The 15,771-nt window shown below is 30.0% G+C and overlaps 1 protein-coding gene across 1 annotated transcript in view; it reads right to left on the bottom strand.

Annotated features, from left to right (window-relative positions):
* Window positions 1–9,446: 9,446 nt before the first annotated feature.
* Window positions 9,447–15,771, bottom strand: part of LOC107852903 (beta-glucosidase 12-like) — a 23,864-nt gene continuing 17,539 nt past the window's right edge. The window contains exons 9-13 of the mRNA XM_016697940.2: window positions 13,415–13,632; window positions 12,598–12,629; window positions 12,399–12,501; window positions 10,259–10,367; window positions 9,447–9,912 (exon numbers count right to left, since the gene is read on the bottom strand). Coding sequence (XP_016553426.1) covers window positions 9,735–9,912; window positions 10,259–10,367; window positions 12,399–12,501; window positions 12,598–12,629; window positions 13,415–13,632 — 640 coding nt within the window. The 3' untranslated portion in view covers window positions 9,447–9,734. The remainder of the gene's footprint in view (window positions 9,913–10,258; window positions 10,368–12,398; window positions 12,502–12,597; window positions 12,630–13,414; window positions 13,633–15,771) is intronic.

Below are 15,771 nucleotides of genomic sequence, written 5' to 3'. Positions count from 1 at the left end.
CGTTCGAAATCTACTTCGAAGACCTTTCATTTGATATATAGTAGGACCTATAATTCAATATATACAATAAGTTATGGTCGATGAAAATTGACCCAAATTTAAACATCCATTGAAACTTAATCGCTAGAAATGTTTTCAACTCGTCTTAGAGTTAGGGGATTTTTGTCACCTCAATTCATATTCAAAGGTATTTCCACACTATAGGATTGATAACCACACATATATTAACAAAAAATTAGCTAGTTCGGGTCATAGCATAGGAATGACGGTCTAGATTCTAACCCGAAAGTACGGGGTGTTACAAAAAATCTTCAAAGCAGTCAACACAAACTTTAATTTATCCCTCTATCTTATGAAATTAGCACCATCAAAATGATCAAGATGAACAAAATCTTGGTTCATGATTTTGATTGTGTCAGAATCCATAGTAATACAAATCAAATTTCCCTTTATGCAAATCCAACTCCAAACCAAAATTAAAAAAAAAAACATTATTTTTAGATTGTTGGAAAATATGTTCCAGGGACACACATAAAATATATAAATAAGAACACAAAGATGAAGGATTAATAATCTAAACAACCAACACAGAGTTAAAGACTTGAAACACGCACAAAATGCTTTCCTAAAAAAGATATTTGCTCCTTCTCTTCTGCGACATTGCTATGGAATTTCACGCAAATAGTTTTAGTGTATATAATAAGCTAATGGATTTCTACCCTAAAAAAATAGTGAAGATAGTCCTATTGGAAAGCAAGAACTTGAACTTGATCTCTTTGGAGAAGAAAGAAAACTTTGGGGAAAGTTGTCTATATGTAAAACTTAAATCATTTTTCTAGAAATTTGAAAAAGTTGCTTTAAATAGAAATGGTAGAAATCAAAGAATGAAAGGATACAATATTTCATCTAAAGATACCTCTTCACAAAAAAGGTATCTCTTTTCATAAAAACACAACCTTACACTAAAGGCACCTTTTCATAAAAAAAAATTAATTAATTTATTTTAAATAAAAAATTCAATAATTTTCCACTTGTTTAAATAAATTAGGACACAAATATTAAGTCATATTCACGCATAACATAATGTATCTTTCTATTTGAATAACACCTTAGTGTAATGCCACAAGACGAAATCAAAATTTCATGTAGCATAATCGTTTTGAACGTGTTATTTCTTGTGATAACATTGGTGACACTACACACATAAATATTTTATTATTACTTTTCACTCAATATGCTTAGCACTTTTATGGTCATGTGCTATTCAAAATTCATGAATATTTATGAGAAAAACTCCAACTCTCAATCGAAGCGATACCGCTTTTATGTTCATATAGGTGAAGTTCTTCTAGTGTCTTTGTCATATTTGAGACACTTTTTCCGCGAACTAAACCTCATTAAGAGTATTAGAACTTAATCCTCCAAACTATCACTACTAGAAATTAACCCTATGTTAATGGTTCAAAAACCGTTGCGATAGATAAGAAAATCATTGTGATAGATCTACCACAACGGTTAGGCAGGCGTTGCGTATGTGAGCGTTGGGATAGGTCTATCGCAATGGTTATTGCAATGGTTACGACAATTATTGCAATAGATGGACCTATTGCAACGGTTTTTCTAACCTCCTATTGCGACGCTTTGTATCGTCTATAGCAACAGTTAAGAACCGTTACAATAGAGTATATTGCAACGATGGGAAAGCGTTGCAATAACCCTATTGCAACAACTTTTGGATATCTACTGCAACGCTTATTGGTCTTTTGCAACGACTTTTAACTATCTATTGCAACGTTTTTTGACACCTATTACAACATTTTTTGCTACCATATATAAGTAGAGAGTCAATCATATTAATACAATTATATATATATACACATCACAACAAAATCTTTCATTAATATAATAATCCAAATTAAAATTTTACATATATAATCACATCATAAAACAAATCTTTACAACAAGCTAGTAATCTAAATCCAAAAGCAGCAAGTCTTGGACCTTCTCGTAACCTTCTCCACTGAACAACAACACCATAAGTATCCATGCCTCCTGCAAAATACTGCTTTAATGCTTTGTATACTCCAAACATAACAGAATTTCCTGGTATTTGCCGTGCGGTGCAATCTGCATTAACTGACTCTGATAATGATGACTATACCCCTTAATCTTTATAATTCTTCTTTCTGGAGTGGTAAAGGAAGATTAGGTGAAAAAACAAAACAAAATGCTGAAGCAAATATTTAATATAGAGGATTAACACTATCAGATTTATTTTATAGTGGACCAATGGATCAACAGGCTTAAGTGTATAGCAGGTACACTGAGATAGTAAGAAAATGTGTCTTTTGGCGGGATAAGTGATTCCATCCATTTCCTAAGTTCTCTATGCCTGAACACAATATTCCATCCATTTCCTAAGTTCTCTATGCCTGTTAATGGCAGCCAAATATGCTTGTGGTAGTCAAGAAACTTGGAATAAGTTCTTGTGCAGATGCATCAGAGAGGGAGATTTTGTATGTTATTCAACCTCAGGATTTTACTTGATACAGCTAAGTTTGTATGCATGCACATGAGAAAGACGAGAGAGAAATACATTGTTTTCAATAATGGGAGGCTTGTAAACCATTGTGAAATAGTTGATGCATTGAAACTGTTATTGCTTATGCCCCTGCAGACAAAAGGAATAAAATAAGAAAGTAAATAGATCAAATAGATATATCACATTCGTCACATCCTTCACAAAAGGAGTCACTAATAAATTGAATGAGGCAATTCTTCAACGAGAACTTTCAAATCTATCAGAAGAGAAGTCTACATAATTTCTACAAACATTAGTACACATTACATAGTTACAATACCTAAACACCAACTTATACATAGGTTAGCAAGTTCATCCCTGTAAGGTACAAAATTGATCCATTGAGATTATTATTGGATAAGTACCTAAAACAAAACAGAAAAGACTTATTTCATAATAAAATACCAATAGCATTCTACTTTTACATCAAAGGATCAACAAAAATTGATTAGGCATATCTTCTACTAAGTGTTTACAACTCATTGAGACTTGTAAGATTGTTGAGCTTGGAAGGCACAAATCCACTAAGAGAGTTCCAGTCCATTCGGTTGTGGCCATGACAAGAAATTAAGGAAATTGAGCACAACTTCAGGGTAGAAAGTACATGAATGAATATTTCTGACAGCACTAGGAACTCACAAAATTTCTAAATTCTGTAGACTTCCCAGAGACTCTGGAATTCCACCCGTCGGTTGTGATCTAAAATCCTAATCAATAGGAAGCCAAGTATCATCAGAATCAAGAGAAAAATGACTTGTGGCATGGCTGTTTCTAATGAATCAACGTAATTTCTTCAGCATCAAGTCTCTATTCTTCAGGTCTTTAGTCGAAAAAACACTTTGAATACTCCATCAACATAGAAAATGCATTAAATATATTATTCTCTTCTACCAAAAAGATACTTTCTTAAAACTTTCTATGAATCTTGAAAGTAATAGAAGGCCATTATATATTTATTCCTCAAAAGATTTAACAAACCAAAGTAAACTAAGTTAATTAGATATATGGGTTTTAAAATGAAAATATACACTTAACTTGCCTACATACTCACACATGTATCAAGTTCATGTCTGAACTGAAGAGTTGAGGTTAGATTGGGCCAGAGAGCTGATTTTTTGACAAGTGACTACAAGAAACAGATGAAACTTTATACAACTACTGCAGAAGAGAAAAGACTAGAGTGAAAAAAATTACCTTTTATAGAGAGACAACATACAGGTGTCTGGTATTGACTAGCGAATCCAAACCAAGTGCTGAACCGTGTAAGATTGGGATAGTCCCAGTAATTTTATTGTCACTCGGATCAAGCCATGACAACTTAGATAAATTGCCAATTGATGGTGGAATTGGCCCAGTGAAGTTGTTAGAAGTTAGAGATTTGTGGAAATATTGTAAAAAAAAATGAGAAATTAAGTCATAAAGAAGCTGACTGCTAAAAGGACATAGACCCCTAAACAAAGATGAATAATGTATTAAAACATAATAAGAAATAGAAAGAGCTATCAGTCATTTGCTTCTGTTTATACTATCATAGAATCCAACTGGACAGGTTTACATGAAGTAAATTACATTGGTATCACTGTGTATCCACAACTGGTCTTTCTCTTGCATCATCTGTACATTAAAGTATTTTCCAATATTAGCTATTTAACCTTAAAAAACTATGGTATCCAAGTGATACACATTTCAATGTTGCCTACTAGTGAAAAAAGAGGTAATCTACACATTCGTTAGGAACTCAGAAGTCGAAGAAATTTATAATCAGAAACTTGCACAATTTATAAAGTTACGCATAAATCAGAAATCAAAACGTATTACCAATAGATCTACCTTGTGAAGGATATATTTCAGCTTCTCCAACAAGTGACAATCCCAGATCTACAAAACAACGATTCTCACGGTAGCAGAAAAAGTGAATCTTTCCAAGGGCCCACCTTGAACAAATATAGGCAAGATAATGGCGAAGTGGCCATCCAGGATTATTTGAAAGATGACAAGGGTCATAAAAAATAAAAAGGACTGCCATTTATGTCAAAAAGCCCTGTGTCCTTAATTAGCATAACAAGTTTAATCTTACATAGCAACTATACATCTTTTATACTAGTTAAGATTCCAAACAACATTAAGACCTAACACGCAAACCTTTTGACCATTATTTTGGAAGGCTTCCAACTCCCTTAGATTCCTGAGGGTAACACTCAAATTTGAACTAACGGTCACCAAAAAAAATAGTATATCTGCATTCAACTAATGTTTCAAGTCTACGAAAAAGAAATGTCATAGATTGAAACCTTTAAAGATTATATGATAGTTAACTTTTTACCTACAGTGGAGCTCTTTTACCACTCATTACAAGCTCTAGATAGAGATTCAGTATCACTCTCAGCTTTGCGTTTACGAGATGAAGCATTACTGCCAGCATCATGGTCAGTGCTACAATTCTTCCCCAATATCTTTAGGTACAAGCCAAGTATTATATTTCAATAAAATAACAATTGTGCTTAATCATTTCAAATATTAGCCATATCTTTTATTGGCGATTAAGCCCAATTTTCAACTACAATAGGAAACAAAATCCAAACAGGCATCATATCATTAGATTTCCAACTAAAACAAATTCAAATTTTAATTTCAAATTAACAAAATAGTATTGATGAAGGTAAAAGAAAATAAAAAGCATACTGTGACGATGTGAATCTCTATGAATGGAGAAGGATGATGGATTACGCCTCATTTGAGTTCCAAAGAAGCCCAAAATCTGCGCATGGTAAAGCTAATGAAAAAGTCAAAATCCAACCGTACACAAATGGAAATAGAGTAACAAAGAGAGTGATTGATATACCTTGAAAGGAGGAATGAAGAGAGTGGCGGTGGATGAAGAAGGAGAGCATGATGAACATGAAGATGACGACGTACACAAACTCTAACAATGCTAATTTTCGTACATTTCTTACACTCTTGTAACTGATTTTGGGGGTGATTGGACTTTTTCTTGAACTAGGGGTCTATCAGAAAAAAACCTCTCTACCTTTGAGGTAGAGGTAAGGACTACACACACTCTTGAGTATGTTTTTGTTGTAGTAATTTTGGTACATATTACCTAACTTCCCAGTGCTTATGATGATTATTTCCGAAGTCATAAAGTCACAAGAGAATTAGAACCAGAAGTATAAATATACACCAGAAGTATAGAATCTTTGAGAGGTTTCATTACCAGGAACCTTTAAGCATCAACTCTCAATTATTACATAGATAAGAACCAAATGCTTTACTTTTATAATTGAGCCAATTTCACTTTTCTCTTTCAATTCATTTCAATTCCATGCAAATGTGAAGCATTTTCAAGATACACATTTTATCATTATTGAACAAAGTACTTGTGGTCAAAGCTTGGTTTTTACCTATAAGCTAGCAGTAAGACTGGAAGGGAACATATTGATACATTTAGTTAACTAAATGCCACTTCCATAACTATGACCACTTTTACATAATGATAAAAGGACCAACAGAACATAATGATACATTTAGTTAACTAAATGCCACTTCCAGAACTATGACTAAATATAAGTAAACTTCAAAATCAAGCAAGGACCAATAGAACATAATGAAACTTAGATTTGGTAAGTTAAACTACCAAAATGGAATGGAAAAGAACCTGTAGCACCTGAAAGCTACAACAATAGAAGTGAAATAAGTAGCAACTGAAAACACCCAAAATAACACCCAAATTTATAATTAGCACAAGGAAATAGGTTATCGGCCTAGAAAAGGTAGCACCTGCAAAAACACCCAAACTAAACCCATCCCGAAATGTTAGGTCAACAATCAAAGTGAAGGGGAAGAAAACCCCAAACTAAAAACTCAACAAATTAGATTAAAATCATCAATTAGAAGAATTAACTAACCTTAAAATCATCAAACTAAAGAAGAAAAACTCAAATTTTCTCGTAAATTAAAGTGGTAAACCTCAAATTTTCTTGTAAATTAAAGTGGTTGTCGGAGCTGAAGTCAGATCAGCTTCGAAAAATTAAGACCGGCTTCTTGAAGTGTTTTGAGTTGGGAAGGGAATTAAGATGTCGAAGCAGTTTATGAAGACGATGGAGCAGTGATATAAAGACACAAAATGAACAATTTCGATAAATCATTAATGGTGTAAGATATTTTCTGAGCATTCGAAGTAGTGAGATGAAGATGCAAAATCAACAAGCAAAATTTAGAAGTCGGAGCAGCTTCAATTTTTGGTCTTGATGAATTTAGAAGAACAAGCAATTCCTACGGTGGCATCTTAGAAGGTTATATGGAAAAGTAAGGTTTATTTTTGGCGGATTTGGTGAAATTTTTTGTGGTGGGAATAAATAAATGTTGCAATCGCTTTTTTTCCTCTAATAAAGCGTTGCCACAGATGATTTTATGGCAACGGTTCAGGAAATCGTTGCGATAAAACACCCTATTGCTATGCTTTTTAAACAACGGCAATGGTTGTAGTATCAAATAGCTCTATTAGAATAATTTTTTTTTTGCAACGGTTGGAACCGTTGCAATAGGTCTTCTATTGCAACGCTTTTGGAACCGTTGCATAAAGTTCCGTTGCAATAGGGGTAATTTCTGGTAGTGACAACCAGTACTAGTATATCTCTAATTTAAGTACTAAAACATCCACTTATCAGTAACTTGTTGTTGCCCTTTGGACCCATAACTATTCATTTCACAATGTTGGCCTGTTGGGTAGGGTTTTCATTATTGATGGACCTAACTAAGGAGTTTTGATATAATCAAATTTAAAGTCGTATTCAATAACTTCCTTTTAATAGTTTTAAAAAAATAGTTTAGTTAAATTCATTTGACTCCGCCAATCTGATAGAAGTCATTCTATCTTGAATTAACTTTCTCACTTAATCATGTCAAAACTTATGCATTTTGACTTCTCATTATATAATATCTATATGCTCGAGCTAGAGTGGCTTGATATCACAAATTGAGCTTATATTTTGTAAAATTAATGAATTCTCTTAATAATATCTCAACCACTCAACTCCTTTAATTTTCTTGCTTCTACTAATACAAGGTTTTCTTGGTTTAAAGAAATTGTACCTCCTGGCAAGGTAAAGTATTGATCATGTGGTAAATTTATTTTTCTCTCATATTCGGTGCCAACTTGTATCGATATATCCTTATAAAATAGTATTAAACTTAAAGTTTCTCAAATCTTAAGTTCTCGAAAGAAAATCAAAACTCAACTACTGGCCCTTCCTACAGTACTTGCTTACACAAGTTTACCCACAATTCTTTCACCATTATAGGGTGACTCGATCTAGAATCAAATGGGGTATTGACTCTTTTATGTTAAAGTGACTAAATTTATTTATCGCTTTCTCAATGTAATAAGATTAACTCAACAAATTGCCCCCACTCGTTTGTTTGATCTTGATACCCAACATAGTATCAATTTCTCCAAGAACCTCCATTTTAAATGTGAAATATAAAATCACTTATGATTTTTTATTATTTCTTTCGATCGATATATCGATAAATTATCACACATTATCACATACCCATTAAGAAATATAAGATGAAGGTATACTAACTATTCAAGTTTATGCTCTTCAAATATATATTAAATAATTTTAAGTCTAATTTTGACTTCTAGTCACATGCCAAACACCCCCATACTTTAAACATATCAAGTGTTTTTCATATCACATATAGAGAAAACTAGATTCACTAATTCATGTTCTCTAGATCTCTATTCATTTATAACAACCTTCAAGTACAGATAAGTACTTGTAAATAAAGTAATATTTCATATCATTGTACAACGTAAAAATAAGATTCACATATGATCTTTATACAAGAATAATGATTCACAATGATTACATAAGAAACAATATTATTCCTAAAATTATCAAGCATTAGAAGATCATCACAAATATCATCTACCCTACCATTTAAGAAAATAATTTCACAAAAATCTTAAAGGTAAAAAATTTATAAATAAATAAGTAATAAATAGAATTAAGAAAATAGAACCCAATTTTGATCCATTACATTATTTATCTTTTTGAAAACACATGGTTTGTGTTGCCTCCAACAAAATAACAAGAAGATAAAAATTGAACGCTAATTCTACTTTCATTGAAAGCATTCACTGAAAAATTCATTAAATAAGATAGAGTCCTCCAGGTCAAAATATTATGTAGGATCAAGCCTTCTCTGAATTGATTTAATTTGCACCTTTAAATAACCTTCTAATCGTGGTAGTCGCCATTAGCATGAGTTCTCTTCAATTTTAGAAAGCCATCAATTTTCAATGCTTGATCCTCTTGTTCATTTGGTTACTGGAGGAGAGGCTATTTGAACAAGAGAACCAGGAAAATGAATTTTACTACCAATTTTTCTTTTTCTACGCACAGATAGCCAATAAAAAAAAACTTTCTTCTCTTCTCTTCTCTAAATATTTCAATACCTATGAACTTAATACAAAAGGATCATCCTCTAGAAACTTTTAACCTTAGAAGGTCTCTCCCTCGTTTCTCCTTCCCATACCTCAATTTAAGTGTGTGTGTGAGAAAGAGAGAGAAAGATTATCCATTCCATTTGGGGGGATTTTATCAAAGAATAAACTATTCTTGTTGATTTATTGAATCAATGAATCTTTCTCAAATTATGTGTATTTAATAGTTTGTAATAACATATAATTACAAATATTTATTTCCAAGATTGGAAACGTGGAGGTATGTGATTTATTAATTCGATGTTTTTTTTGATACATTGTTTATGAACTACAATATATTATATAAGAGATGAAGAAGTTTTAATAGTTTTTCACAAATTATAAAATTTTCATATTTATAAAAGAAAAGAAAACTTAAGAAATCAAAATTACATATCCAAACAAAATTTCAAATTTAAATCCAATACATTTTAAACCAGCAGGATATCATTGACCCAAGTACAAATTATAGTGGCGTTCCCCACTTATTCTCATAATAAACATAAACAAAACAACAATGAATACTTTTTCAGCCAAGAAAACTATGTGAGAAGCTTCAATGACACAAGACATCTGAATAGAAGACAATCACCTCAATACTTTTTCCAGCAAAAAGGGAAAAATGCAAAAAAAAAAAACGTCTATGACGTGTCAAACTCATATTTATTTGCCATTATTCAAGAGGAACTTCTTGTACCAGTAAGCAGATTTCTTGTGGTATCTTTTAAGTCCATTTTTGTAGTCAACAAAGGTTATGCCAAATCGGACAGTGAAACCAGCATCCCATTCATAGTCATCTAAGAATGACCATGCAAAATGTCCTTTCACATTTGCTCCCGCCCTGCAAATAAATAATGCACAAGTAAGCTTTCGTTTGATTATAGATTTTGAATTTGATACCTAAAATTTGAAAATGTAAGTTTCTGAGGTTTTGCTTAGACATATATTTATTTAAAAAAGAACTAAAGTTTTGTGTCTGGAAGTCTCAAAAACTTATCTGAGAAAATTTTTGAAAACTTAAAAATATTTAAGGCATAGATTTTCAAAATCTAATCAAATTTCATGATCAAATAGATTTTAAAAATCTACTCCAAAATTTTTTGACCATATGTTAGGTAAATTTAAAATGCCTAGAATAAACGAAAAAGGGAGAACCAAAATGAAGTAAGTAAGAAAGAAAATCTTACTTTATGGCTTTTGATAGAAACCATAGGTGTCCCTCGTAATACCTTATCCTCATATCATCTTTAAGGGCTTGTTTAAGTGGCAATGTGCTGTTGTTTGCATCTGCCATTCCTGCAATATATATAATGTCAGCATGAAGATGTTTTTAGTTAAAAGGCTAACCCAATTAATTTGCTACACCAGAAAAAAGTAGATCAAATTTTTCCAAGAAAATAAGTATTTTCAGAGAGTATTATGTTGACTTTCTTATCAATTTCAATTTTTTTTCGAAAGAAAATAAAAATAATATCATAATTATTTTTACTTTTTCTAAAAGTAAAATATAAAACTCTATCATATTTGATTTATTTCTTGATTGGAAGAAAAATTTTGAAACTCTACAAATAGAAGACACATATCTTATATCAAAAATACAATATCATCTACAATGTAATCTTTAAAGAGTATTATTTAAGCGGAGATTTCTCTAAGCAAGTTTTGTGCCTTTTGAATATTAGTTTTTAATATTTAGGTTGCTTGATCAAAACAAATTAAGCATAAGCTTTTTTAGTATGTTTTTCTTTGTCTTCTGAATTATCTACTCTGTGGTTTGCAACTATTAGTTTCCGCATGACACCCTATCAATTTTGAACCCAACAAGTGATATCAAGATCAACGATCCTATGGTCCTATGGTTCAATGGTCCGATAGTTCAGATTGAAGATATGTTAAGATCAAAGTAACAATTCAGTAACTTGGTAATAGTGAAGATATTTTATCTAAAAAGAAAAGGTCTAAAATACTATATGTGGAGATATTTTTTTTCAATCATATTTTCAACAATCCTGTTACATATTTTTAAAAACTATTTTATCCGCGCAAAGGACTCACTTTTAACTCTTCATAAGGACTCATTTTTAACTCTGCAAAGACTCACTTTTAACCCTGCAAAGGGCTCATTTTTAATTCTTTAAGTAGCTTATTTTTAACTCGAAAGTGATCAAATACTTTCAATCTAAAAAGACTTCAATATTTTTAACTCTCAAAAGGGCTTCAATTTTAAACATAACAAGTAATTGTGATGAAGATTATGCGAAGAACATAAATCATGTACGTGACATGAAGAAGATGGATCAAGTTTTGTCAAGAAAATCAAGTCAAAGGTAGGAGATTTGTTAAGATTTTTATCCTAATTTTCTTATCAAATAAAAGTTTTACTTTTTTTGAAAGAAAAATAAAAGAAATACCAGAATTACTTTTACTTTTCCTAAAAAGAAAATATAAAAATCTACCATATTTAGTTTATTTCTTGATTGGAAGAAAAGTTTTGAAAATCAATAAATAGAGCATCCACAATGAAGTCCTTAAAAAGTCTTGTTTATGAAAGATTTCTTCTTAGTAGTTTTTATGCTTTTTCAATATTAATTTTAATATGTATGTCGTTTGACCAAAACAAATTACTTCCTCCGTTTTAAACTGAATGACTTATTTTTCTTTTTAGTCTATTTCAAAAGGAATAACTCCTTTTCTTTTTTGATATATTTTAATTTCAACTTTTCACACGACATGTTTAAGAGGACAAAATTAAACGATATTTTCTTAAACTCCGTGTCAAATCAAAATAGGTCATTCTCTTTTAAACGAGAGAAGTAATAATTGTCTTCAATATTATCGACTCTATGATTTACAACTGCTTGCTTCCGCATGATATCCTATCAATTTTGAACCCAACATCGAAAGTTGTTTTTCATAAGTTAAAAAAATAATTTTTTCCTAAAAATATTTTTAAGAAAAATATATTAAAAGCGTATATTTAAAAAAAAAAAAAAAGACTTGATCAAACAGTAATTACAATTCAAAAGTACTTTTAATAATTATTGATCAAATATAAGTCACTTCTTATCAAAAGTATTTTTTCTCTTTTCAGAATAAGTTGATTTTAAATTTTTGGCCAAATAGGCTATTACTTTGACTGGACACGAATTTTTTTTCAAAAAATAGGTTTTTATTTTTTATTTTAAATTACAGATAATTATAGTCCTCTAAATCTAATAATCTTAAACTTGTCAGATCATAAAATACTGAGAATGAAAAACCTAATAAGTATGGAAAGAAAAACTATTTTGAGGCAAATCAAAACAATAAAAGATAAGACACTAGTACCATTTTCTGTGACGTAGATGGGAGGATTCTTGTATTTTTGCTTGAGGTAAATCATAAGATCATATATTCCTCTTGGATAAATGAATAGCCAATTTAGTGCAGTCTGCAATTATCAAAATAAAAATATATTATCATATTCCTATAAATCCATAAACAAGTCAAATGACAAAAGAAGAAGAAGAGAGGAGATAATTATTACCGGTGTACCAATAGGTTTTCCATCCTTTTGTGCTGAATAATGAAATACAAACTGTTAGAAAATAAAATTTCACAAATCTAATAAATTTTTTATTATCAATAAATAAACGGAGTATAGCACAATTTGTTTACTTATGGGACCAAATTACAACCCAATTATATTAAGCAAATATCAAACGTACTTTAATGTAAAAATATAAATAATGGTAAAAGACATCTAAAGTATTATGTTTTTGTGAGTTTTCTATTTGAACTATCATGTCATTACTAAAAAAATATTATTTTTTATTAAAAATTTTTGATGAAAATTTCAGTGGTTATTTTCATAAATATTTTGATTGAATCAATGAAAAAAATAGTGTTCATACGAAAAAATTAGAAAGTATCTCAGTATTTCAATGAGAATCTCCACCTAGCACTTCCCTAGTGAGTTGGTTCGGTGGGAACAGGTGGTGGAAAAATCATGTTTTATGACACAAATTTTCATTGATTAATGGTAGAAAAAGCCTTTATTCTAGGGTGATTGTTCCCCTTTTCTATTTGAACTATCACGAATTATTTATCAAAACATACCTGATCAACTGTCAGTTATTCCGTGATACTTCATTTTGGAAAACGAAACAACTATAATTGAGATATATTTTGATAAATAATTGGTGATAGTTGAAATTAAAAAAAAAAAAAATACATGACATTTCAGATAGAAAACTCTCAAAAACCTCATACTTCACATGTATTTTTAACCATTAACTCAATTAAAAAAAAAAAAAAAAAGGAACAAAATTTTCTCAAAGAAATGAATGAATTTGATGACTTACTAGTCATATCAACATGTCCATCTGTGGTATAGCTAAGGTTAACTCTAGGGACGGATAGCATTGGAGATGCATATTGTGTAGTATAGTAATTCATTCCTAAAAAATCCATTGACCCTTTCACCAATTTTTTCTGCTCTGGTGTGAATTTTGGTAGCCTACGACCTACATTAGCTCTCATGCTGGCTGGATAATCACCATATGTAATTGGATCCAAAAACCTATACAAAAATATACAATGATTAATTGGATATAGAAGTTGCATGAACATTAATTTGACAAAGCAATATATATTGGTCAAATAATCTGAAAACGTAACTTATTTGCAGTAAAAGTTCCTCCCTTCATTTTAATTTATGTGAAAGAATTCGAAATATGATGAACAAACCACATAGTTTTTGGTAGGGGTGTGCATCGATCGGTTCGATTCAATTTTATGTGTTATTGGTTCGGTTTATCTATTTTTGATTTTTAAATATGCAAAACCAATAGCCAACCAATAACATATTTTCTTCTAGGTTTTCGATTTATCAGTATTTTGTGCTTAACGGTTTGATTTTCGGTTTAACCAATAAGAAAATATTCATAAAATAAAAATAGTAACAACTAAAATAAAAAAATAAAATCTTAGTTGCTGCCAAAATCATACGCAATGCGTTTTAGTTTACAAGAATCTTCAAACTTGAACTGAATGTTAGTTCCAAAAAAAACTGAATCCTAATTATTGGAAGCTACTAAATTCTTCAAGCTTTCCAATACGACAATACCCGGACTTTGTATTGTGCCTTTGTTGCCCTAAATAGGTTAATACTTTGTGAATCTCTGAATTGTGAATAAGTAGTGTGCGTGTATGTGTGTGTGTGCATATATATATATATATATATATATATATATATATATATATTAGTAATATAAATATTTATATATATAACACAAATAGGAGTAAAATAACAACTTAATGTATCTTTATTGGGTTATCGATTTAATCGATAACTCAATAAGCTAAAATCAAAATCGAACCGTTTACCCAATAAATTTTTTTATAAACCAATAAAAAATCGTTAACTCAATAACCCAATACCAATAACCCAATAACATTTTTATCGATTCGCTTTATCTATCGATTCAATTTTTACACCCCCTAATTTTTGGTGTAAATTCATGCATTGATCTTTCAAGAATTTTATGATAAGAATTATATACTTATTTAAAAATTACACAAGAAGTAATATGTAAGTCGGCTCATGTAATGATTCAAAAAATTTTTATAAAGTTTGAGAAATTACAATCAAGAAAATTACTTTGTTTGACTTGTCAAAAACCTTCGCATCAGACGACATCGCTAGTACATGTTAATAAGCAATTATAATCTAGAATTGGATTTGGAGAGGGGTCGAGTCAAAATTCTTAGGGCCTGTTTGGAAAGTCATCTTGTGAATTGTATTTGGTGTGATTAGGTATAATTATACAGTTTGGATATATTTGATTGGTCAATTAAGTACTTGGTTTACAAATAATTTGATGTAATTGGCAGGGTAATTGCGCTCTCCAAATCACAAAGGAGAGCTGTGAATTTCTGGTAATTATATAATGTACTGGTTACTTTTTAAATTTTTCCTTTTATTTCTATTTTTTTTATTTTTTTTATTTCTATAGTTTAAAAAAATTATTTTTATTATTTCAATATTTAAAAAAAAACTATACACACACACACACACACATATATATATATATATAATTTATATTATTTATATTTTATTTTCTTCTTATTTTTCAACCTTTACTTCTTGTGATTTCATGCAATTGTTCGTATTACGTATTTTTTATTTGTTTATGTTTATTTTTTCATTTAGAGTTTTGTTAGCAATCTAAAATTTAAATTAAACTAGAATTCATTGTTAAATAAGGTTATAGACTTATGTTTTACTTTTCTTTTGAATCATGCTTACATACGTTATGTTGAACATAAGAGCATTATGTTTAACTTTTTTAATTTTGATTTTTGAACTTATGTTTTATTTTCAATTTTAATTTATTTATTACTAATATTGGCTTGATATTTCACATTGCAAGTCATTCATTTGTTAGGTCTTGTTGACAAAACTTACTTTAGATCCTAAACTAATCGAACAATTATTTACCTCTCTTAACAACTTTAAAGTAAATTTTTTACCACTCTAAAAAAATTATACCATTCTCACTACGGAGAGTGAAGTACACACGCCCCACGTCATTTCCAACTCAGTGCCATGTCATTGCCACGTAAGAAATTATAATTTTTTCTAAAAAAGTAATCCAATACACATATTATTTTAATATATTTTTTTAAAAAAAGCAAAAAATATAATGTACTATACATA

This window comes from Capsicum annuum, chromosome 10, assembly GCF_002878395.1.
Source record: "Capsicum annuum cultivar UCD-10X-F1 chromosome 10, UCD10Xv1.1, whole genome shotgun sequence".
In the NCBI taxonomy this organism is placed as follows: Eukaryota; Viridiplantae; Streptophyta; class Magnoliopsida; order Solanales; family Solanaceae; genus Capsicum; species Capsicum annuum.
Note: the sequence above shows the minus strand (reverse complement) of the source record. Positions and strands in the feature narration are given on the sequence as shown.